The 23,179-nt window shown below is 42.1% G+C and overlaps 2 protein-coding genes across 4 annotated transcripts; both read left to right on the top strand.

Moving 5' to 3' along the window:
* The first annotated feature begins 1,504 nt into the window (after nucleotides 1-1,504).
* Nucleotides 1,505-7,722, top strand: LOC118418657. Of its 3 annotated transcripts, none has more exons than XM_035824664.1 (3): nucleotides 1,505-1,863; nucleotides 3,067-3,589; nucleotides 5,805-7,722. In XM_035824664.1, the coding sequence occupies exons 2-3, from the start codon at nucleotides 3,151-3,153 to the stop codon at nucleotides 6,785-6,787; spliced, it is 1,422 nt and encodes a 473-aa protein (XP_035680557.1). In that variant the 5' UTR covers nucleotides 1,505-1,863; nucleotides 3,067-3,150; the 3' UTR covers nucleotides 6,788-7,722. The 3 variants fall into 3 exon arrangements, with proteins under 3 accessions (XP_035680557.1, XP_035680558.1, XP_035680556.1); XM_035824665.1 differs by lacking the exon at nucleotides 1,505-1,863 and adding an exon at nucleotides 2,773-2,820 and having other exon boundaries at nucleotides 3,073-3,589; XM_035824663.1 differs by lacking the exon at nucleotides 1,505-1,863 and having other exon boundaries at nucleotides 2,838-3,589.
* A 1,909-nt stretch (nucleotides 7,723-9,631) lies between these two features.
* Nucleotides 9,632-11,349, top strand: LOC118418251. Its single transcript, XM_035824096.1, has 2 exons — nucleotides 9,632-10,068; nucleotides 10,783-11,349. Exons 1-2 carry the CDS (start codon nucleotides 10,000-10,002, stop codon nucleotides 11,347-11,349), a joined length of 636 nt encoding a protein of 211 aa, XP_035679989.1. The 5' UTR covers nucleotides 9,632-9,999.
* The last annotated feature ends 11,830 nt before the right edge of the window (nucleotides 11,350-23,179 follow it).

Genomic DNA, 23,179 nt, shown 5'->3' with positions numbered 1-23,179 from the left:
CTCACAATCTTGTTACTAGTAGCGCCTGTGGCCATCATTGTGAAAGTATTCATCATTATTTTTTGTACTGCCCCAACTACACCCAATACCGTATCTCCCTCCTCAGCAACTTGCATAAGCTGGTTGGATTTGCTATAAACATGGACAATCTCTCGGATAATGATTTAGTCCATTTAATGATTCGTGGGTCTGCATTTCTATCCAACTCAATTAACACAAAACTTCTACAGCATGTACAATCATTCATAAAAGAAACAAAAAGATTTGAATAAGTGAATCTCTATCCTACCAGCTTGGCCCGGAGTACCTGTCCGAATATCCACCTATATTCAAATGTATTTTCTTATATTCTATGATTTTGTTATATGGTGTTACTTAACATTACTTTTGTTATATGCTTTGCTTGTCTGTATTTGTTTCAATGTTCTTTTGTACTCTCAGTTTGTTCCTTATGACGGCACGAAAATAAGCATGTTGAGCTTGAGTGTGTCGCCATCATGTTATGTATTTATCTGTTGCAATAATAAAAAAAAGAGCTTTAATCTCCGTCAGCAACTAATTGCCCTGTATATTGTCCCTTCTCGCAGGAGGTAGACGACGAACAGTACAAGTTCAACCATCGACTGCTGTTCCACCTGCTGTTATACACAGACTTGCGGCGGTGCATCAGGTAATGTGTAATAGCAAGATACTTTACTTCAAAGATATCACTCAATGACATTCACTATATCTAAAACTTGTATTTTATATACATGTAGTAGAAACACTTGTATTTTATATACATGTAGTAGAAAAGTATGTGCAGATGTTCAACTATTGATTATTTGATCCTTAAAATGATGGAAGGCCTTAGCTTGGGGAAAACAAGCCAGTAGCGAGGTAGTATGCATCATTATTATTATCAAACTGTAAGAATATGATAATAACGGTTTGCCATAGGAGGATGGCTGTTTAACATTAATCCTGGCTTTAAGACTTCTTTCAAAATGCATATTCGGCACCTAAATGGACATCAATGTAACATTCCCTCCTGCCAACAGGACCATCCAACATGAAGGATTTCAACGATCCACACATTGTTAATAAGTTTAAAGATATATTTTTAAAATATATAAAACGTTATTCAGTATTTCAGCATGATACACAATAGCACATACATGTACTAAGGAAGAAATAACATTAACATGAGGTATAAAAAACTGGGTGAAAGAGAGAGGGGTAACAACCATTGATCATTGGTCTGTGATTGAATTAACAGGTGTATCTAAGGGATATCTATCATTGGCATATTGGCAATTTTAGCTTTAAAATACTTCAAGTTTGGTTTCGAATCCTTAAAAAAACAGGTGTAAATTACATGCAATACGGATACAATGTAGAAGCTTGTTGTCTCTATATGTTTCAGATATTTGGTATATAATTTAATTCTATGTTCAAGTCCTGCTGTGTTTTGATTTTCCACCATGCACAAGTGTTTCCAGAAAAGTACAACTTCTCGACATGACAATGTAAAAATAAAAATTTAGGCCGGACGTGACGGTCATTTTGTTTTGTTACGGCCTGGTAGGATTTGGTATGGCTTTATATAATTTGTAAGGGCCCAAGGGGTTTCCTGATTTGGGATACAGGGGTCAATCACTAAACTGAATGTTTATTTAGAACAGCCAATCAGCATTCGCAGAAGTTTCCGTTCTAGCCAATCAACGCACTGAAAAACCATGTGCTTGGCATACGAAAATTCAGCCAGTTCACAGCGCTCCAAAGTTTGGACAACAGTTTGGTCAGGAAGATTACTGGTATTTGTGTCTTTTGTGCCCTCCCACCCTTCCCTGGCTGGCATCTGGTGTCGCTTGGACTACAGTGGTAAGTTGCCCTGTATTTTAGATACGCCCTGTGAGAAGGGGGAAGCGGTGGATTGAATCTATTCATTTTTCTTGTGCACGTGATAATTTAGAATACAGTGGTAAGCTGCCCTGTATTTATCAGGTTCATTAGATCCAGTTTGTGCAATGGTGTGACTTGTTAGCGGTATTTCGGTGCGATTCACAGACTATTATCTGATATATTGGGCATGGATGATTTGATAGGAGGGTGGCTGTGATTATTTGACACAGTTATAATATTATTATTTTGCTTGAGAGATATTTGACATCCTTGGCTGTGAGACAGTATGATCTACAGACCATTATCTTACATATTTACCTGTTAGACCTGCTAGGAGGGTTAACACAGGTTATTGTTTATGATGTGATTATGTCTACATAGTTTGCCTGTTGGACCCGCTAGTAGGGTTAACGCAGGTTAATTTTGGTGATGAGATTATGTCTACATATTTTCCCTGTTAGACCCGCTAGGAGGGTTAACACAGGTTAATGCTGGTGATGTGACTATGTATACATTTTTACCTGTTAGACCCGCTAGGAGGGTTAACACAGGTCAATTCTGGTGATGTGACTTTGTATACATTTTTTACCTGTTAGACCTGCTAGGAGGGTTAACACAGGTCAATTCTGGTGATGTGACTATGTATACATTTTTTACCTGTTAGACCTGCTAGGAGGGTTAACACAGGTTAATTTTGGTGTTGTGACTTTGTCGCACAGTCTTTCTCATTACTTTAATTCCCTAAGAGGAAGCATGACCCAAAGGTGGGTGGACTTGTTGAGTGTTTTAGGGATCTCGGGTGTTGCAGTGCATGGAGGAAGGTTGGCATACTTCCTTTTTGGTAGTTCTGTGCTTACCCTGATTTGTCACAATTGAGTTGAGAGTCCGCCACTAAGGCAGAAAGGATCCTTGATGGTAAGCTGCCTAAGGATTCCAGTGAGTAAAGTTATGTTTGTATTATTAACATCTAATCTGGATCATTGTTTACAACAATTTATACCTTAAGCTGAAATATTTATACTATTATTAATGTGATTATAGTATTTATATTGAATTTATTGATATATATTATCGCGAGCGCATATTTTTGTAGAGATACATGGGTTATATGGCCTCTTGGTCCAAGGAAATTTCTATATATTTTGCATTTCTTTTAATGATCAATTATTATTCTGCTCGGAGTATTAGCGATGCCACCATCTGAAAGATCTAAAAAGAAGAAAGGGAACCAGGGAGTGACAGACAACCCTCACCCAGGAAACAACAATGGGAGGAGACCTAATACAAGAGCAACGACCGACAGTGGGACTGCCCCCCCCCCCTGCACCACCTAGACTCCCTCCACAAAAACTGTCATTGAAGTCGCTTCAGCAACAGTTGAATGACCTACAGAAGATAACAACTAGATTAGCAGATAAGCTGGACGCGGACAATGTCCCTCACACATCAGCAGTCAGCACAACTGTAACAACAACAGTGAGCAGCACTGGCCTGCTAGGTGTGCTACCAGCAGTCTCACCCAGCGTTACAAGTGCGGCGAATCAAGGACTACTACAACAAGTCACGTCAACAATAACAGCCACTACGTCGAGCACGATTCCCATATACTCAACAAACTCTGTATTCGGATTGCAGCCACCAGCCCTCCTGCCTACACGGACTGATGGACTTGGTGCTACACTAGCATCTAGCATTATGAGTACAGGTATCAGCTCTTATACAGGTAACAATTCCGCTCAGGTTCGGTCAGCGTCAGTACTGGGTGATCTCTTGGCCAATCAGGATATGGGTACCCGCTTACTAGAAGCAGGTGTTCACCTCCCGTTAGACACGGGTATATCTGATGGAATTAAGGATAAGATCTGGCAGGATAAATTCGTTGAGCTCAAACAGCTGTTGCCTAACTCACGACCTCGTCAACAATTCACAGTTAACCTTGATACTCTAGCGGGATCCTCCCACATTGACGCTGGCTAACAGTGCGGAAGATAGGGCAAAGCAATCGCTCACCTTATCACAGTGGTCCATGGCCTTCTCTATATACCATTACATATATATTCAAAAGCACTTAGCGCGAAGTCCTCAGCTGATCGCATATGCGCACTTGATTCGCTCCTTGGCAGAGCGGGGCGCACAATAGAGTAGTTATGATGCTCTCTTTAGGCAGCTTAGGCACGCATCCCCAAGTACCCCATGGGATGTCCCGAACATGCAGCTGTATGTGGACGCATTCAGTCATGTCAAACCAACTTCTTTGACAACAAAACCCAATCAACAGCAAAGCAATAACAGTCTACCGTTGGGCTATTGCTTTCGATACCATTCAGCTGCATCAAACTGCTTCGCGGCAAGTTGCCCATACAAGCACGCATGCCCAACATGCTCAGGAGCACACAAAAACTTCAACTGCCCGCGTAATAGCCAGAACAGGAATACCAACCCCCGTAAACGTTAACAAACTAGCCTTTTTTCTAGATGGATATACAGAACAGGAGAAAGACTATTTAATTCACGGTTTTTCTGTTGGTTTTCCCTTAGATTATTTTGGTCCAAGATTCCGTTCGAAACAAAAGGTAATCTTGCCCAGTTCGTCACAATTCCCAATCATTCAGGAGAGAATTCAATCTGAACTGGAGACAGGAAAAATTGCAGGACCGTTCAAGACAGCACCTTTTCATAACCTTTTCTTATCCCCAATTTATGCGGTGCCAAAAAAGACTACTGGTAAGTACCGGATTATACATGATTTATCTCACCCGATTGGCAGCGCAGTAAATGAGGGAATACCAAGGGAATTTTCTTCGGTTTCTTATGCTAACATTGATTCGGCTATCAAACATATCAAAACGCTAGGCCCGGGTTGTTTTCTAGCAAAAACTGATATTCAATCCGCCTTTCGTATAATTCCTGTGCACCCAAATGATCATCACCTATTGGGGTTTTACCTTAACGATGGTTATTACTACGATAGGTGTTTGCCAATGGGATGTTCTACATCTTGTGCCATTTTTGAAGCAGTTAGCACGGCACTCGAATGGATAGCAGTAAGGAAGCTGAATATACGTTATCCCACTCATATCATAGATGATTTCCTCTTTGCTAATAGCACTTACTCATCCTGCGAACGGGATCTTGAGTTATTCAGTAATATGTGTCAGGAGGTTGGGGTCCCTTTAGCAGAGGAAAAAACTTTTCATCCTGATACAACAATGACCTTTCTGGGTATTGAATTAGACACAATTAAAATGGAGGCACGTCTACCCCTTGACAAACTGCAGAAATGTAAGGTTACCATTCAAGAATTCCTACTTTTTTCATCAGCTTCCCTGAAACAAATTCAATCATTGATAGGATTACTAAACCATGTTTGCCAGGTAGTTTCTCCGGGACGGGCCTTTTTGAGGCGTCTCATAGATTTAACTAAAGCAAAGCAGCCTGGAGACACTCTGATAAATATTGACATAGGGGTACGGCAGGATTTACGGATGTGGAAGCAATTCCTAGAACATTTCAACGGCAAGTCTTTTTTCATTGATGAGCATTTTTTACATGACACAAACTTGAATTTATATACTGATGCGGCTGGATCGTTGGGTTATGGTGCGACGTATGGAACTGCATGGTTTTATGGAGCATGGCCACAGGAGATGAGATCCACGAATATTACTATTTTGGAGTTTTATCCCATCGTCCTGGCTCTCCATATTTGGGGACAAGAATGGTCAAATCGTAGTATCATGCTCCACACAGACAATCAAGCCTTAGTGTATATCATTAACAGACAGACTTCCAGGAACCCTTTAATCATGCCATTGGTACGCAATTTTGTCTTGATCAGCTTGCAAAGGAACATATTATGTAAGGCAGTGCATATCCCTGGGAAAAGGAACGAAATGGCTGACTGTTTATCTCGTTTTCAGATCGACACGTTTCGACGGAGGTTCCCACATATGAATCAGTTTCCAACGCACATTCCACCATCTCTACAGCCGAGCAACTTAATCATGATGTAAACAAATTGTTGTTTTGTTCTTTGGCCCCAGCTACGGTAACTGCTTATCGTTTGGCATGGCAACATTTTCGTCGTTTCACCTTATCAGTTCATGGTCAGCATTTGGTACACTTGCCTATTCCTGAAATGCTTATAGGCCAGTTTGCTACTTTTTTGCACCAAGAAGGGTTCGCTCCATCCTCAATAACGTCTAAGCTCTCGGCCATAAGCTTCATGCACAAGCTTCACAATCTCCCAGATCCTACTTCGACGTTCCTCATTCGAAAACTGGTGCATTCAATTCAGAAACACCATGTCCCGGATAGTAGGCTGCCCATAACACCCACAATCCTCCAGAAATTGAGTGACATTGTACCGCACATTGTGAATAGGGATTATGATCAGTGCCTTTTCGAAGCAATGTTTTTGTTCATGTATTATTCTTTTGCGCGATTAGGAGAAGTCACAATAACTAACACCTCTCAACACACTTTGAACCTGGATGATATTACTGCAGTACCAGATCAAAGTGGAGCAACATCATATATCAAAGTTCAATTCAAGACATATAAGCATAGCAAGACGTCTACTCCAGCGACCCTTTCCATGATAGCACAGCCGGGCTGTAAGTACTGCCCAGTGAGCAGCCTTGAGCGTTTTCTCCTGAGGCGTGGGGGTAAATCGGGATGCCTTTTCACCAGCTCAAATGGTTCTCCAGTCAGTAGTGATCACTTTACCAAAGTCCTCAAGGCTTGCGTAGTACAAGCCAATCTAGACCCGCACAAATATACGTCACATTCTTTCCGTATTGGGGCAGCAACTCAAGCTGCAATACAAGGTGTTTCCGATGACACCATACAACGCCTGGGAAGATGGTCATCTGATGCGTTTAAGAAATATATACGCATTTAAAAGAATGAGGGCGGAGTCGATTGGGTATGAGTTCGTTGATTGATGTTAGGGTATACGCGAGACTAATATTACAGTGGTGAGTTGCCCTGTTTTTTCTACATGCCCGACATGTACAAAAATGTGTTGCTATGTTAGGTGCTTGCTTTAAGGATAGTGGCACTAGTCTATAAGTTTGCTTAGGAATACGACTTGTGTATTAATTTCTCGAGTTGCTTGCTATGTTAAGATATAACGAAGTAAGTTCTTAGTTCCTTGTATGGCAATTCCCAAGTTATGTTATTTTTGTAATAGTACTGTGGTGTGCTGCCCTGTAGGTTCTACATAATTAATGGTTATTGCAATATGTGTTGCAACATGGGAACCTGCCATAAGGATATTTACTTTAATATTCTGTTAGTAAATAGTCGTTGCTAGATACACCTCAACTAAAGAAGATTATTAGGCATGTATGCCCATAGTTTTGTTGTTTCAAACTAGGATAATCCGTTATATCGCAAGGTATTACCAAGCTCATTGTTCGATAGTACAACTAGAACTACATATGGTTACAGTGTTGAATTTTGTTCATGATACAATACTCAATTATATTGTAAGATCTTACCACGTTTGTTGTTAAGGCAGTACAACTAGAACGTTTGTACTTCCTATGGTTATAGCGTTGTAATTTGTTCAAGATACGATACTCTGCTATATCACAAGATCTTACCAAGTCCATTGTTACGGCAGTATAACTAGAACGTTTATACTTCCTATGGGGATTAAGCGCTGATGTTTTGTTCAGGCTACTATACTCTGTTATATCGCAAGATCTTACCAAGTTCATTGTTATTGTAGTATAACTAGAACGTTTGTACTTCCTATTGTTATAGCTTTGATGTTTCAAGCTACCTTTACTCGGTTATTTCGCAAAATGTTACCAAGTTATCTTACTATTACTATCCTCGCATAACTAGAACGTTTGTACTGGCGGGTAGAAAAAATTGTGACAAATTGTAGATTAGGATATTTCTAGTATGTTAAAAATATTTTAAGAAACAAATGAGTGAAAAGATGGTATATGCCAGGTGTAACAATTTGAGCAATGATTTTTTCATTTCGAATCTGAACATAGTATGTATTTGTCATGTTTTATTTTTCATGCCAGTCAATTAAAGTTCTAGTACTCGCACCAAAAGATAGCGTGGAGTGATTATGGGTCTTACGTTGATGTTTAATGGCCGATAAGGTAGGCATAAATACATTTTCGTGAAACGAAAAAAATGTTCAATAGTATGTTCTTCATTTACATTTATTACATTTGTTGCTTTGTTTGATGTTAACTTTTTGCAGCCAGCTGTTTGTCGCAAGATACTGGCGTAGAATCTTATACTGAAAACATTGTAGTTTTGTGTCTTTTGCAAATGCATTGGTATATGCATTTTCAATGTTACCACTTCCTATCTTTTGTATAATGTTGTTATCTTGACCTGGTGATACAAATTGTATCTGTATTAGAATATCATATATCTTCTTACATGTGAGGGTATGAGGGCCTATCTTAGCCATATAATGTATGTTTTCATGATTGCATTTTCTTCTATCTTTTTTAAACACTTTTCATTTCTGAGATATCGCTGCTTTAAGAGAGTTGTATTTCAATACATGACATGGGTTGATTTCAATACTGTATATGTTGTGTAGGTCATTCATACTATAGAAGGTTCCATCGCTTTTTAACAAATCGTTGAGATATAGAATGCCTGCATTGGCCCATGTATTATAGTATACAGATGATGTTCCAATTAAAATGTATCTGTTATTCAATATAATTTGAGAGCAAATCTATATCAGTTCTTCCCAAGCGGACATGACATCGTTATAGAACAGTGGGAGGTTGGACTAGCAGTATACATGAAAAATTACATTTGAATAATAACAAACCTCCCCATTTTGCGAAGAGGGTTTCTTTTTCCCTTAGTGGGTCTGTTATAAGCCTTCTTACCCATGGAAAATTATGCAATAAATGTGGATCAGCAATCAGGCTGCTGAGTGGGTGGAAGACGATTGGCTCTGTCTTGACTACTGGAAACAGAACAAAGCTGACGCCAGGAAAAGAGTCCACCACCATATTTGCCATACTATCTATACCACGGCTACTCGAGGGAGGCTGATCGTAAGATCCGATAGTGCTGTACTTTCTGTGGATACAATGTCTGCCAAGACCACTCCACTCCAAGTATTTGATGTAATAAATGTTTGTTCTATTGTTCCGAGTTTGATATTTCAGGTTCTGGACATGCTGCACTATTTTGTGTGGTAGACAACTCTTGATGTGTAAATGCTTTGGGTTTGGGTCCTAGCGGCTTGTTTTGGAACTGGTTTAGTGCGAGACTGAAAGGGAAAAACTCAAGAAGGGGCAAGTTGTCGGATTGACATCGCAAGAAATCGTATGCGCTTTTTGACCCGGGCTTTATGGTTACCAAAGACGCCAAGGTAGACTCGATTATTGTTGCTCTCTCCACGGCTTTTATCCAAGGCATTTTTGGTTGCGGCGAATTTGTTCAAACTTCAAAGATAGACATATCAAAGAGGGTTGTGTATCCGTGTGTTGCCTGTGTGATTTTTGCCAGCCAAACTAATAAACATTCCAGACTGTCTCCAAGTTAGGAACAGAGGCCAGGGCCAGATTAGCACTCGGTACTGGTTTTCTGGAGACAATAAGAAAATCAGTCCAAAAAGAACGACCCAAAGCAGTTAGGAGGTCTCTATCAGATACGATCCAATATCAAATAGTATTGTCACCAAGTAGAAAATCTGCAATACTATCAGCGGTTTTGTGAAAATCAACTTTGTTAGATTTTCAACTTTCCTGTCAAAATTGTATAGAAATAGACTATCTAATTGCATAGAAATTTCCTACTGAAAAAATGTCTTCCTTAGATCTGAATTAGCCCTCAGTTCTTTGAATGATACACCCTCTAGATCAAATGGTTTTGCATATTTGCATATTGTGAAATGCTGTCTACATGTTTTATCCAATCAGCACAAGATAGTGCCTGTACAGACCTGTGTCTTATAACACCTTTGAGGGTGACAGGAAATGTCGTAAAATATCAGTGTGTGGCATTCCGTGGTTTCATTCCTCTCGTGAGCGCTCAGTGTGAGACTGTGGTGTGCAACTTTTCTGAAATACGTAACGCTATACCTCTTTCTTTTTTACTCTTTCATTCATCATGCCCGGCTGGAAGAAGATGATGGACGAGTTCTACATTGAGGAGCGGATCTGGGCAGAGCTGGCTCACGTAAGATCGAATCTGCATTATGTTCACTTTGCGTACAGCGATAATCATAATGTATTTTGTGTACTCGCCAAGCAGAGTCCGTCTCCGTCTTTTTGTAACTTTTTTTCATTCGTATTATTCATCGGGCTCTATATTTTGCATTGTATCTTGTATTGTCAGGAGGTCAGCTATGAGTTTGCATCCGAGCTCAACGCTTCGTATGTTAATTGTGATGATAAATTGAGTATATAGTTTGTTTAGGAATTTTATGTCGATGGGTTTAAAACAGTCCTCTAATCCAGGCTCACTGGATCTGGTGTCTGTCGAATGGCGGAGGTATTGAGGTATCCTCACGACAAGTGAATTTGATGGGTTTGATACAGTCAGCACACTTACTAGTAAGAGATCACCCGAGTCGAGATCCATTAGGCCATATTGCAGGCTGTACAACTCTGGATGGACCTGTGAGAAAAGAAACACAGTGGCTATCCACTGTGTATGCCACCGACTGCACCTGGCTGTCTCACAAGCAGCCAAAACCATCCAGCCAATCCAGAACACCAGACTACTGATTGGGAATGTGTACCATTACATCATGCAGTCACCCAACAGGCTGGCCGAGTTCAAGACTCTGGTAAGATATGAAAAGTAAAAAAAAATTCAATATGCAGAGACAAAGTAGGTTGACCAACACATAACAGTAGAAATGCACTGTATTCTATGTTATGATTCCAGGTGGATATCCTTGGGGAGGACCGCATCAAACTCAAAAATGTGTTTGCGATCAGGTGGCTCAGTATGGGGGAGGCTGTCCACAGTGTAATGCACTGGCAATGTACACTTGGGGAGGGGGGTGTTACAGCTGGAGATCCAGGCGCCATCGGCATCCACCAGCAACTGAGCAGCTTTCTGCCTGTGGCCCTCCTCCACTTGCAGGCGGATGCCCTGGATGCAACAAACCATCTGTCCGGGTTGTCTCAGTGTCGGGACATCTCCTTCTCGTCACTCGGAGAACGGGTACATCATTATGATCAAGTACATAGAACAGATAACTATGGTAGCCAGAAGACAGAGCAACTACAGCAGGAAAACCAATTCAACAATTTAAGGTATAAGGCAATCATTAAGGATCTGCTACAGTTAAAAAAGATCGTCTGCGATGATGGAACGCCAGTCACCGAGGCAGAAGATCCCCGTATCCCATCACATATTCAGCAAGACCATGACTTCTCTGATGCGATTCACCACATCCGGAATGCAGTTTGCTTCGAAGGCAAGAATGCCAGCAGACAACTGCTTTGATCAGGTAAGATTCTAATTATGAAATTAGGACTTTGATTACTCCAGAGTTCCCAATTTAGTTGCAAGATATCCCTGAACCTGTAACATTACCACCTCTATCAGGGGATCACTTATACAGATCAGAGGAGAAAAGAACTAGAATCATGGAAACAGTTGCAATTATTGATATTCAATGCCTCTCCTTAACATCATAAATTTGCAAGCCATTGTTTCTGAATTGGAAAATATTGTCGTTCCGAGCATCGGAAAGGAGCCAGCCAGTCCCGCCCCAACTACATGTACCAGAGAGACCAGTGGGGGCTTGAGCACACCCACTCCTCCAGCGCATCCACTAGTCTTCTGGGTCTTCTAAATGACTCAGGCACCTGGAGCCACCAACAACCCAACCTGCCACCAGCATCCACAACCGTGGGTGCTCGGTTGAAAACTATCTTTGGAGAAAGTGAGCCTTCAACACCCCGAACAGTTACTACAGCAGCCAGCCCGCCCCCATCACCAGCACCCCACACCAACACTACGGAGATACCATTTGTGATGTTCAGGACAATTCAGGATGTCCGACACGACATCATGCAAGCCTGTGCATTTGAATAAAACATGTCAAAGTTTGTTAGTGGGCCGCATTATCCAATGTATGATCCTGCAGCAGAAATAATACCTTTGCTGTAAAATGCAAACACATTTTAACTGAATTAATTTTTGCCAGGCATTATTTTGAAAGATTGGACCATTTTCATTCTTACAATGCACACAGACGAAGCGGGCACTCTCGGGGAAAAACTTTTGGATAGGGTGAGAGCCATTTGCAATGACGTCTTTTCACGAGAAGATATGGTGCACAACAGCACCAAGGGGAAGGGTCCTGGACTGGGGCTGCTAGATGAGAACAAGGTTGGGGCTATCGTAGATACGTTCAGTTCCTTAATAATGCCCAAGGACCAAGTTAGATTATTATTCATTGTGAAAAATTCAAGTCAAATATACAACTGACAAAACCCCAGCCCGATTGATATTTTTGAGATCGGAATAGGGTTTCATGTAGAGCGTGATATCAATTGGTGGAATGACTTCAAAATCCTGAAGGGTACTTTCCCCATAACACTGGTTTTATCGGCAGATGACATTATCAAAGTTTGTGCTGCATTGGTAAACTTGATTGAATGCGCAGTTAGCATACTAGATACCATTGATTTCATTCCATTAAAAGCTCACTACCTACATTATTTCGAGTATAGCAATATCAGAAATATCACAGAGTGAAAAAAAAAATGGGCGGGTCATTAACCCTTAATTATTGCACTTTTATAGACTTGCAAGATTCACCACCACAGAAACCTTCTTCGGGATAATCGAATACCAGCAGGCCTTGCTTATTCACACCATCCCTTCAACAAATGGCAAAGAATGTTAGTATTGTGGGGTTTTATGTAAAAAAATTACTTTAAGTTTCTGTTGATTGACAGGTTTTGGCTTTTCTGCTCTTCAGTACTAGGCATAATGAAAGTATTATTTTCCATAGGCATAGAGAAAGTATAGATAATTTCCCACTTTGTCAGGTCAAGTGTTGCCTAGTGTTTAGTTGTAAGTTTATTTAGGTGATTGAGACTTTATGATGATACAAATGATACATATGATAAGCATATCTTATTGTCTGGCCACTGGTTTTGAAGTTCGATCAGGCATAAGCAGGTGCTATACAGTCTTGTTTCTCGGAAATAAAAATGTCTATCTGGCATTTCCCTCAATTCCCATTCCGACCTGCTTCTCCTGGTTCATTTCTTGAGACATCTATGGTATTCTAACATGTAGAAGGGTGAACCCTCCTGGCCTAAGTAGGGCTACCTATTCTAGCCCGGGAGAATCTGCGGTCTTTGATATTCTGTATCTGCTTATTCTACCAGTTTAAAGATAGAGCAGTACCTGTTATCAAGAGTTAAGGGCAATATCAAGCAACGGCTTCTCTTGCCTCTAAGCCGGTGCTACGCACCGGCAAAAAATCGAAGAGAGAATAACATGTTGCTGGCATAGCTGAAAACCTTGCCAAGGGAAAGTTTGATACATGTGCTAAGAAGATCATGACACACCCCACACTGAGGCTCAAGATTTGGGACCAGCTGGTACAACAGGCAAAGAAAACCTCCCTGCTAGCCACATCTCCCAGTCCCAGCATCATTTGAAAACGACGCCTGTCTGACCTACATAACTTTTCATAAACAGCCATGGAGACAGAGCTTAATGAACAGATACCCCTTCTCCACATGGTCCTGTCAACTATCTCGAATGACTCGCAGATACACACCTGTGTTGCAGCATCCATTCCCATTCGTGGCAAGGATGCTAGGATGTCTGCCCTGGCCTATGTCACAGATGCCATCTTACAGTATGGCGGTACGAAGAAATCAGCTTTAGAAATGCTAGCCAAGATGGGAATTTCTACCAACCATAACAATGCAGTCGCAAAACAACATCAAATGAGCCTGAACCATGACAAAACTGTAAAGGAGTGGAAAAGAGACCTTGAAGCGTACTTAAAAAGATATACAAGTCAGCCAGCCTCCACCGACCCAGCACTGAGCCAGCCTGCACCAATCCATCACTGAGCCAGCCTGCCTACACCGACCCATCACTGAGCCAGCCTGCTTACACCGACCCAGCACTGAGCCAGCCAACCGTTTCATGCCTATTAAAATAAAATCCAAATGTATGCTTTACATGTAAATCTAATTGATATGTCCTTCTATTCTACATTATTGCTTAAGATGTCTCAAACCGGTTTAAGATATATCAGTAAAGTGCCATTTATTCTAGAATCGTCTGGATTTTAATGATACGTCCATCATCGCTTGCACAGTACTTTCAGACAGCCCATACGGCAGCCCGACGAAGACGTAGAATTGGACAAAATACTAGAGAGCCAGGACAGTTTCTGCCCCAGCCCGGAAAGTTTCCGCACAAACAACATCCTGCTCCCTACCCGGAAGAGCTTCTGACCACCACCAACAGCCACGACAGGGCAATGACCCTAATTGACGCAGGCGCAGAAGGCCCAAAACGAGTCCATAGAGTTTTTTAGCCTATTTTCGACTTTTAGCAGGAAAATGTAAGTACATTTGATATTGGTGAGACAGTGTAGGTTGCAGATGTTCAGATTCGGCCAAAAAACTAGGTTTTGGTCCATCTTTTCGGCCTGTGCTCACCCCTAATTTGAAGTGCTGAGTCCCAAAAATGACGTCATGAAAAAGCAAGATGGCGGCAGGTTTGACCGTAGAAATAGTTGCACTGGTCAGAAAGTTTAAATATTATACTTTTGGACACTTGAGATAGCGGGCTGCTGTGTGGGGTGAGTTCTTATGACCTGGAATGTTCACGGATGAGATTATGACACCCTTGACTTGACTTTATTCAGATCTACATCTACATCTACATCTACGTAATACTGGGCAATGCCCCTCGCGGGACTTTGTGCCCAGGGGAGTGAGGATGCCCTAGCAAACCGGTGGTGGTGAGACAAAAATAGTGAAAAAAAACGTATTCATTCAACAGACAAAAATAACAGTGCTGTGCTGTACAAGTTGCTAGGGCATAGTTCGGTCTTACAGCTGGGTAGAGCTAGGGTAGCCGTAATACTTGGCTACCCCGGCTTTGAACTGTTCTACGGAGGTGGTATGTATCAGATGTTCAGGCAGGCCATTCCACTCTATGACTGTCCGGGGGAAATAACTTGCCCTGTATGTTTCGGTTTTGCATGTTAAGGTGTGGAAACGTCGGTTGTGACCTCTTGTAATGTTGTTGTTTTGTGTAAGTATGGTGTGGATGGCTATTGCAATGAGGTTGTTGACTGCCTTGTACATTAGTGTAAGTCGTGCTTGTTGTCTTCTCTGTGCTAGGGTCGCCCATCCAAGTGATTGTTGTAGTGATGTATTGCTGGTGGATTGCTTGTAGTTGCCTGTGACAAACCTGGTAGCCCTACGCTGGACTGATTCCAACTTCTCCTCAAGGCTGTTTGTTTGTGCGTGTTTTAGTTTGTGGGGGTCCCAGACTGAAGAACAGTATTCTAACTTAGGGCGGACTATGGAAGTGTAAGCCTTAGCTCTTACCTCTTTACTTACCCCCCTTAAGTTGCGTCGGACAAACCCCAAGGTGCTGTTGGCTTTGGCTGTAATGTCATTGATATGTGGCTTCCACCTAAGATTGTGGGTGAGAATGACACCTAGGTACGGATGCTGGCTGTTACAGTTGAGTGGTTCGTTAAACATTGTATACAAAAAATCATGTGAGCTTCTGGACTTGTGGATGTGCAAGATGGAACATTTTTTTACATTAAAGCGCAGATCCACTTTTAGCTATTACAACAATGTCAAACATTATGTTGCCAGCTATTCTTCCAGTGGTCTACATAAAATACATTAATACACGCACAACATTACATAAATACAAAACATAATATGTACAATGCAAACTATACAACTGAGAGAAAAACAAGTTCATTTAGTAACTGTGTTCCAGTTACTAAATACCTGATAACATTGCAACAGCTACTTTTGTTCCCAACAAGATGCTGGTTGTTTTGTCTCAGCATCCTGCAGTAGGTATAAGATGATTTCCACACTTGAAGCTGAACACTTCAAAGATCACCAGACCCGTGTGGCATCTTGTACCTCTGGGTTGACCTGTGGGACAGAAATGTTCATATTATTGCACAGCACCAGCAAACGAGATTGTACAGTTAGAAACTATGAATGAGCTTAAAACATTAGACTCAATAAGTCATTTTCTCTGTAAGAATTGTCACTAAACATGATATGTACATACATGCCGCTCTCTACCCGTTTTGTTTCTACAAACTAGCGTAGTTCCCATTTACAACGAGTTGAAGTTTAACGCACAGTGCATCTCAAAATCAAACTGAGGACATTACAACTTTGGTAGCACTTTAACCCTTTTAAATTAAAATGCCACCTCTGGAACTCTCACTGATGAAGACATTAACCCAGTGAATACAGACAACCCGTATAGTATAACCTGACCACGCCACCCCGGTCCTTTGTTCTGTAGCTACAGGACTCGGTAATAGAAACGGACCTTCACACACATAAACATAACAGAAACATCGTCCTCAACCTCTGGATAAAAAACAAGGGTGGCAACCCTGAGTCCCCGGTGCTTCTCCCTGGCCAATGAGATCATGGACAAGTGGAGGCAGGGAAAATACCAGAAGCAAACGACTACCAATGTGTCACAGTCGCTATTTCTGTGCCTGTGTGGCATTAACGATGACGGACAGTTGTTCACACTCCTTCGGTGCTTCGCCAATGGCAAGATCCAGAAGAAGTTTGACTTCGAGGTTGAAGCGAAACGGATCAAGGTTAGTAATTTAAAGAAACTAAATGAGATACATGTAACAGGGGTGCCCTATGGCATACACCCTAACTTGGCACAGATGTTTTGCTGACCTTGTTATGCATAAGCATACTGTGTTTGTTGCCACTGACTACGCTGCCAAAAGTTTACACAACCTCTTGAAAAGAAAAGGGGAAGTATGGTAACAGTGGGGGGTTTAAGTAACGCCATGCTACCATGCAAACTGGCTGGTCAGCCTTTTGTAGCGTAGTGGTTCGCGCTGCTGGCCTTGTGATCTGCCGGCCCGGGTTCGATCCTGGGTGTTGGCATGTTGTTTTTTCCTGTTCCTACTTCTTTCTTACAGCTTCAGAAAACACTACAAACAAAAGTATATCTTAATGCAGATGGCATCTATCACATGGACTTGGTTTATCTAGTATTACCGTTCTAATCAGCATAGTCAGTGGCGTATTTATGCATTATAAGATCAGTTAAAAATCCGTGTTATGTTAGAGCATGTGCAATGTCAGGGCATCCCATTATTTACATCAATGATGTATGCATTAATAGCATTAATGAGATGATCTTATGATGTAAAGAACCACCTGAATGGGGAGCTAGCTTGCCAGTTCAGGTCTGTCATCTGTGGGCAACTGGGACTGAAATGGAAGATTCTTGGTGAATTTGAGTGTATTTCAGCCTTTAAGTCATGACTGCTTAAGTACATTACATTCAACCAATACAATTAATGTTGCATCTTTAACTTTATATTCTCATCTTATCCAGGATTCACCTGTACAGGAGGTGGTGAACGAAAATGCACCATCTGAGGTAAATCAACTTTCAATGTTCACAGAGTAACTTGAATGCTGATCTTACATGACCAACATCTGATAAAATGGCGTTCTCTAGCTTAAGTAACATTCAGTAGAAATTAGAGGGTACCAAGGCTAGGAGTTCTCCCCCACAGACTCTAAATACACATACACAAGGTTCAAACAAACATAGCCCAAGAATGCCCGCGTACAGTGGTAATGTGCCCTGTAACCGACTGTAAGTTCAAAGGAAGGAGAGAAACCTTAGAGAAACATGCCAAAGGCCGAGCGCTCGCACTTGTGCCTTCTCAACATCACAATGACAGTCTGAACATGAGAGTGGCCACAGGATTGATGAAGGTAATGAAATCACTGTCCGCCTCAGTCGTACACTTTTTGCTTCACTGCCATTTTGCAGTGCAATTACCAAAGTATAAGTAAATGAATATGTATGTAAGTAATTAAATTCAATTCCTATAGCGATTTATGTGCACACTTTGTAATTGATACATCGGATCATCTGAAAATTTATATCCAGCTATAGGCTGAAGTGACACATTATTTACAACCCATTTTCAACAGGACGGCGATCTCGCTGCGCTCTCTCTGATCTGTGATCTGGACAGGTCGCTCAATGAAATGCAAAGGAAAAAAATCTTTGTCACCTTCGTGTGCTCCCGAGATTGTCACAACATTTACGACAACGATGTCTGATCGTGGTGCGACAAACCCACTATGCAACCAACTGCTAGATAACATGCGTAGAGAGTTTCTTCCTGCAGTAAAAGACAACTGGGATTCGCTGACAAATAAAAGATAACTATCAAAGATGTGCAATTACTTATGCAAAATTGCAGTATCTCAGGGGTAAAATCCCTTGGCATTTGCAAAGCAGGGTGAGCCTAGTGCTGCAAGATTGATCAGGACTGCATGTACTGTTTTCACGGATCACGGGAGCAAGGTGCCCCACACTACTTCCAAACACACAGTTACATGTTCCTTTCATTACCATGACGAGAAGAACCATATGGCAACGGATTTAATATATTCTCTTCTCTAACGGCGCAGCCGTTTACAATCACCACAAGCAGATCACAAGCTTTATTTCGTCGTGGCCAAGCCCGAATGGTCTGTTGAAAGCCGTGAAAGCTGTTGAAACCCAAAAACCTGTACCTGGCTGGGGGTCGCGCCCTAGGAATTTTAAACAAGATAGTGGATTTTGGGGAGAAAAATACGATATCCACCCGAATCCATCGTTCCATGGACCTGATCCTGAGCGGAGATCATCACTCCACAACAGGAGTGACAGGCTACACCGCAGGGCAGCTGAAACCGTGGACCTGGTGTTTGCGTAGGACCTTCATGTTGTGCAAGGTTTGTCATTGCAGAAACCTACTGAGCACAAGTGCCGGGCCGAAGGATGTAACAGAGCGTATGTGTGGCCTAAGCCTAGAGTAACACATTAGCTAAAAAAACACAACCTCGTCGTGAGACTGAGAGTTTTACCATCTGTGTGAATCCTGAGCACCTATCAGCAGAACCGCAGGACCAACTAGAAAGACACCCTCCACTTTGTGAACAATGAAACTATTGAAAAAAAATCATGTGTAGACACGGCGTTACCATCTGCCAACCTAGAAAGATGGAGGCAGAAACCCAAGCAAGTGGGCAGAGCAGCTAATGCAAATGGAAAACAGAGAGACATTCGCTAACATTCACGGGATTGGAGATCGTCAGAAGTGGTCATGGGTGAGGAGAAATGTGCAGCCTGCCAACGCTGATCCTCCTGCAGGATTCCAAGGTGATGACCGCACCATCTATTATGGTGATGAGGAGGATGATTGGGTCACATTTAGTCAGCCTAGAATCATGTATTGATGATGTAGCTATCTTTCCTGTTTCACATGTGGCACTAGTGAGAAAATACTTGCTGGCTTATATCATTCCTGGAGTCCAGTGTCCCCTTCAAAGATCTTGTCACGTTGTACTGCAAATTGAACATGTTTGAGAATGCTTTGTATGGTGTTTACGTGTACTTAAATGTTTGATCAGGTTGACGAGGCAGAGGAAATGCCGAATGGTCGCGGGAGGAGGAAAACGCGGCCTGGCCAGCCTTCGCAGAAGAAATGGCCAAGTTGGATGATCCGGTCATGCAGTCAGACATAGACCTCTATCATATGTCCATACCTGCCAGCGTTGTGGCCTTCGGAAATTACCGAACGACACGACAAGGGCACCACTAGTCAGTATCAAGACTTCCGCCCCACTCAAGCTCGTTTGCGTTGATTACTTATCGGTCGAGAAATCCGTTGGGGGTTATGATAATATTTTGGTCATTACAGCCTATGTGAAGAGGCGTTCTATCATGAAGATCCATGTCCGACGTCGGTCCTAGGGACTACTACTTCCTCAAAGGATACTCCTTACCGGTCGAGGTGGTGAGAAATATCATGGAGGATACACTGAACAAGTGCAAAAGAGAAGGAAGGCATGTTCCTGTCACTGTCTTTGATCGACAAACCATTCAACGACAGTGCCCCTGAATTTGGTCTGGTGGCAGGAGACAAACTAGCTCAGCTTGTAGCGCAGTGCAGTTAATGTTTCTTGGTTTCCTAACTGTCCAGACTTCAAACGGCGTAAGTTCTAGGTACATCGAGTGGCCTTTATGACCTATACTGGCCAGCTTCATATAGATGACAGCCTCGTTGTTTCCCCGCACGTGTCATAATACATTATGTACAATGTTAATTAGTAGAAAAAGGACACAGGACATGGCAATGGGCATCCAGTGTACATCTTTGCATAGTCAAGGTAAGTCAAAGTCACGCAGATAGGAGGATATGTAATAACATTTGGACAGATTGCGGAGATCTGGATGTGCCTTTCCTGAATACACCAAGCTCATTGATGCGACACAAGTGGTACTTTTTTTACACTTGTTATGTTGTCAGTACTATTGATTAACAAAGTTATGTTGAAGAAAAAAAATTTATTAATTCTTATATGTTGGGAAAAGTTTAGTAGTATTTAGGGACATGACAGCGAAATAAAGAGAAAGTCGTCTAATGATGTTTAAGAAATTCACTAGACATAATGACACCTTCTGGACATGACACCCTAAATTTGTACAGGTCTCCCTTCCAATAAAATACAATGCAAAAAGAGCAATGCATCAGTTATACAGCTGTATTGGAAAGTGAGCATCCCTCTCCTTGCAGACAGGGGTTGAATGATGCAAGGAAACTACAATTATTGGGACTGAATTGCTGGGGCCTGGCCTTCTACACATTTTGGGTGTTGCTACATGTGAGGAGTAGAACTACAACTTTTATTGCTGGATTTTACATATACATGTATTGTTTCTCATTCAGTTATGACATGTATCAACTGTTGTTTTTGTCTATGGCAGATTCATGACATCCATGTGGGATTTCAAGACCCAGATAGAGCAGAAGACATCTGTTATATCTCTACATTAAAGGCCAGATCAGTACGTTGCACAGATAAAAGGTGGGAAAGTACACCTATCAGCCCTGCTGTGGCCAAGCAAAAAGCACCCCAAAGTACGGATTTCCTGCGACACGTTTATTCCCACATTTCTAAAGCTGTTGCCCTGTCACAAGGAATGTATGGACACGAGAAGCATCCAATGTACCAACATATTGATTGTAAATTCCCTTCGTGATGTTCTTGATGACGGCGTTGGGCAATGCCTTGACCCCGAACGGAGGAAACCCCAACGGTGGTTGAGGTGAACCCAACGGACCTGGAAACCCCACATTCCTCGATAAAGAACCACCAATTACAAAAACAGCTTCATATTCTACACTTCCAGGCTCTGTAACAGCCGTCCAGACACGTCACAGACTCTCCCACTGTCCGCGGGTTCAAGGCCCGCTACAAAACCCACCTTTTGTCATGACATTTCAAAGTGTAAAGTTCTGCTGTTGTCACAGCTTTGCTAATCGAACATTTCCTTGTCTTTTTTCTTTGTATTTTGATTTATTTTATCTTGGTACCTAAGTTTCGATAAGTAAAACGTACACAACAAAAAATGACTCATGGTTTTTATTATTACAAATGTTACCATTTTGCCATTATCATAACATTTGCCATTGCACTCTTGTTTACCATTATCCACACACTTAACAGTCAACTTGCCAGATCATACAAAAGGAAGCCACACCATGCCTGTAGACACTGTAGAAGACTGTTATTGTGCTCCAGGGTCGCGGCGAGGGGTCAAACTACCACCCTCACGGTGAGATCAGCATTTACATCAGGGAAAACATGAATTCAACATACAAGTGGAGGAGTTGAAGAAAGATACGGAAGGATGGCAGCAATAGAAACTACTCCTTAACACAGAGCTAAAGAGTTAAGGACGTGCAGCTTGAGTATGAAAGCTTTTAAAGCTCTTTGCAGCAACCTGTACCCACATGCATGCTTGGGTACCAGAAGTGGGATATGATCGACTGGCTCTATCCCGTCAATGTTTGCAAGCGGCACAACATGCGCCAGCAAAACGGCGAGTACATCTGGAGCCGTATCCCAAGCACCAGCCTGAGGACTGACAAAATCTGGGATCACCACAATTCAAAACAACACGAAAAGGCACAGGCCTTGGAAAATGCCTGTATTTCCGCTGAGGGAATGGGGGCATTCGCCAGGCACTGGCAGTGAATGTAAGTACTGTCCATTTCAATGTCCAAAAATCTCAAAATGTCTTCTTACACATGTCTCATTGCTTTTTCTCATTTGAGTTGTTTTCCTATGCTGATCTTCCACTCCAGGTTTCCCTCAACCGATAAGCTGTCAAGGCAGCGCTCAAGGTGGTCTACAACTGGCCAAGAAAGAAATACCCCACCGCACCAACTTCAAACATGTACGGATATTGTCATAATTTGGCTTCAGGAGTCAAGAGAAGCGGAGACTGAAAACCCATGTGACGGGCGCCTTAGTCCATGGTCTGAGCCAAGCATTTGTCTTCATTGACTTCAGGTGTGGAGCACCGCTGAGACGCACTGTCTGACCAGTCTCTGGTCTCAGGAGAAGATTCAGGAGCGTTTGGAGTCTGTCAGAAATAAGGACGGTGTGCAGATGTTGGTCGATGGCATGGCGGCCGAGGGCTAAATTCGCACGGCCAAGCAAGTACGGGCCAAGTTTAAGGCCTTGAAGTATAAGTACAAAAAGCCAAGGAAGCAAACAGGAGAAGCGGCAGTGGACGTGTGAATAAGTTGTATGAGAGAAGGAAAAGTATATCATTGAAATAAAAGAAGGAAATGTTACCCACATCCCTTTGATTATTTGTTACCCACATCCATTTCATTATTAATCTACTCCACCAATTCACCAGCAAAGTACTGTACGCTGCATCACCTCACCGCATTTGCGGGAAGTAGGCGGTATCTGGAGCCAGATAACCAACTGCGTTTGGAGAGGTCAAAGTTTCCAGACAAGAGAGAAGAGCTTCGAGGGAAACCGCCCCCGAAGACGGATCAAGCTGTATATGGGGCGGAAGTGGCAGATCTCACATGCAATCCCGCCAAAGAGGACACGGCATATTACAGAATATTACCGTACATGCATCGAAAATGACAAATTTTCAGTAACATTTATGTGTTTCAGCAACTGACTAGTTACCTGAATTTTTTTCATAAGTAAATTCTAACATG

This window comes from Branchiostoma floridae, chromosome 6, assembly GCF_000003815.2.
Source record: "Branchiostoma floridae strain S238N-H82 chromosome 6, Bfl_VNyyK, whole genome shotgun sequence".
In the NCBI taxonomy this organism is placed as follows: Eukaryota; Metazoa; Chordata; class Leptocardii; order Amphioxiformes; family Branchiostomatidae; genus Branchiostoma; species Branchiostoma floridae.
This window is presented reverse-complemented; position numbering and strand designations above follow the sequence as displayed.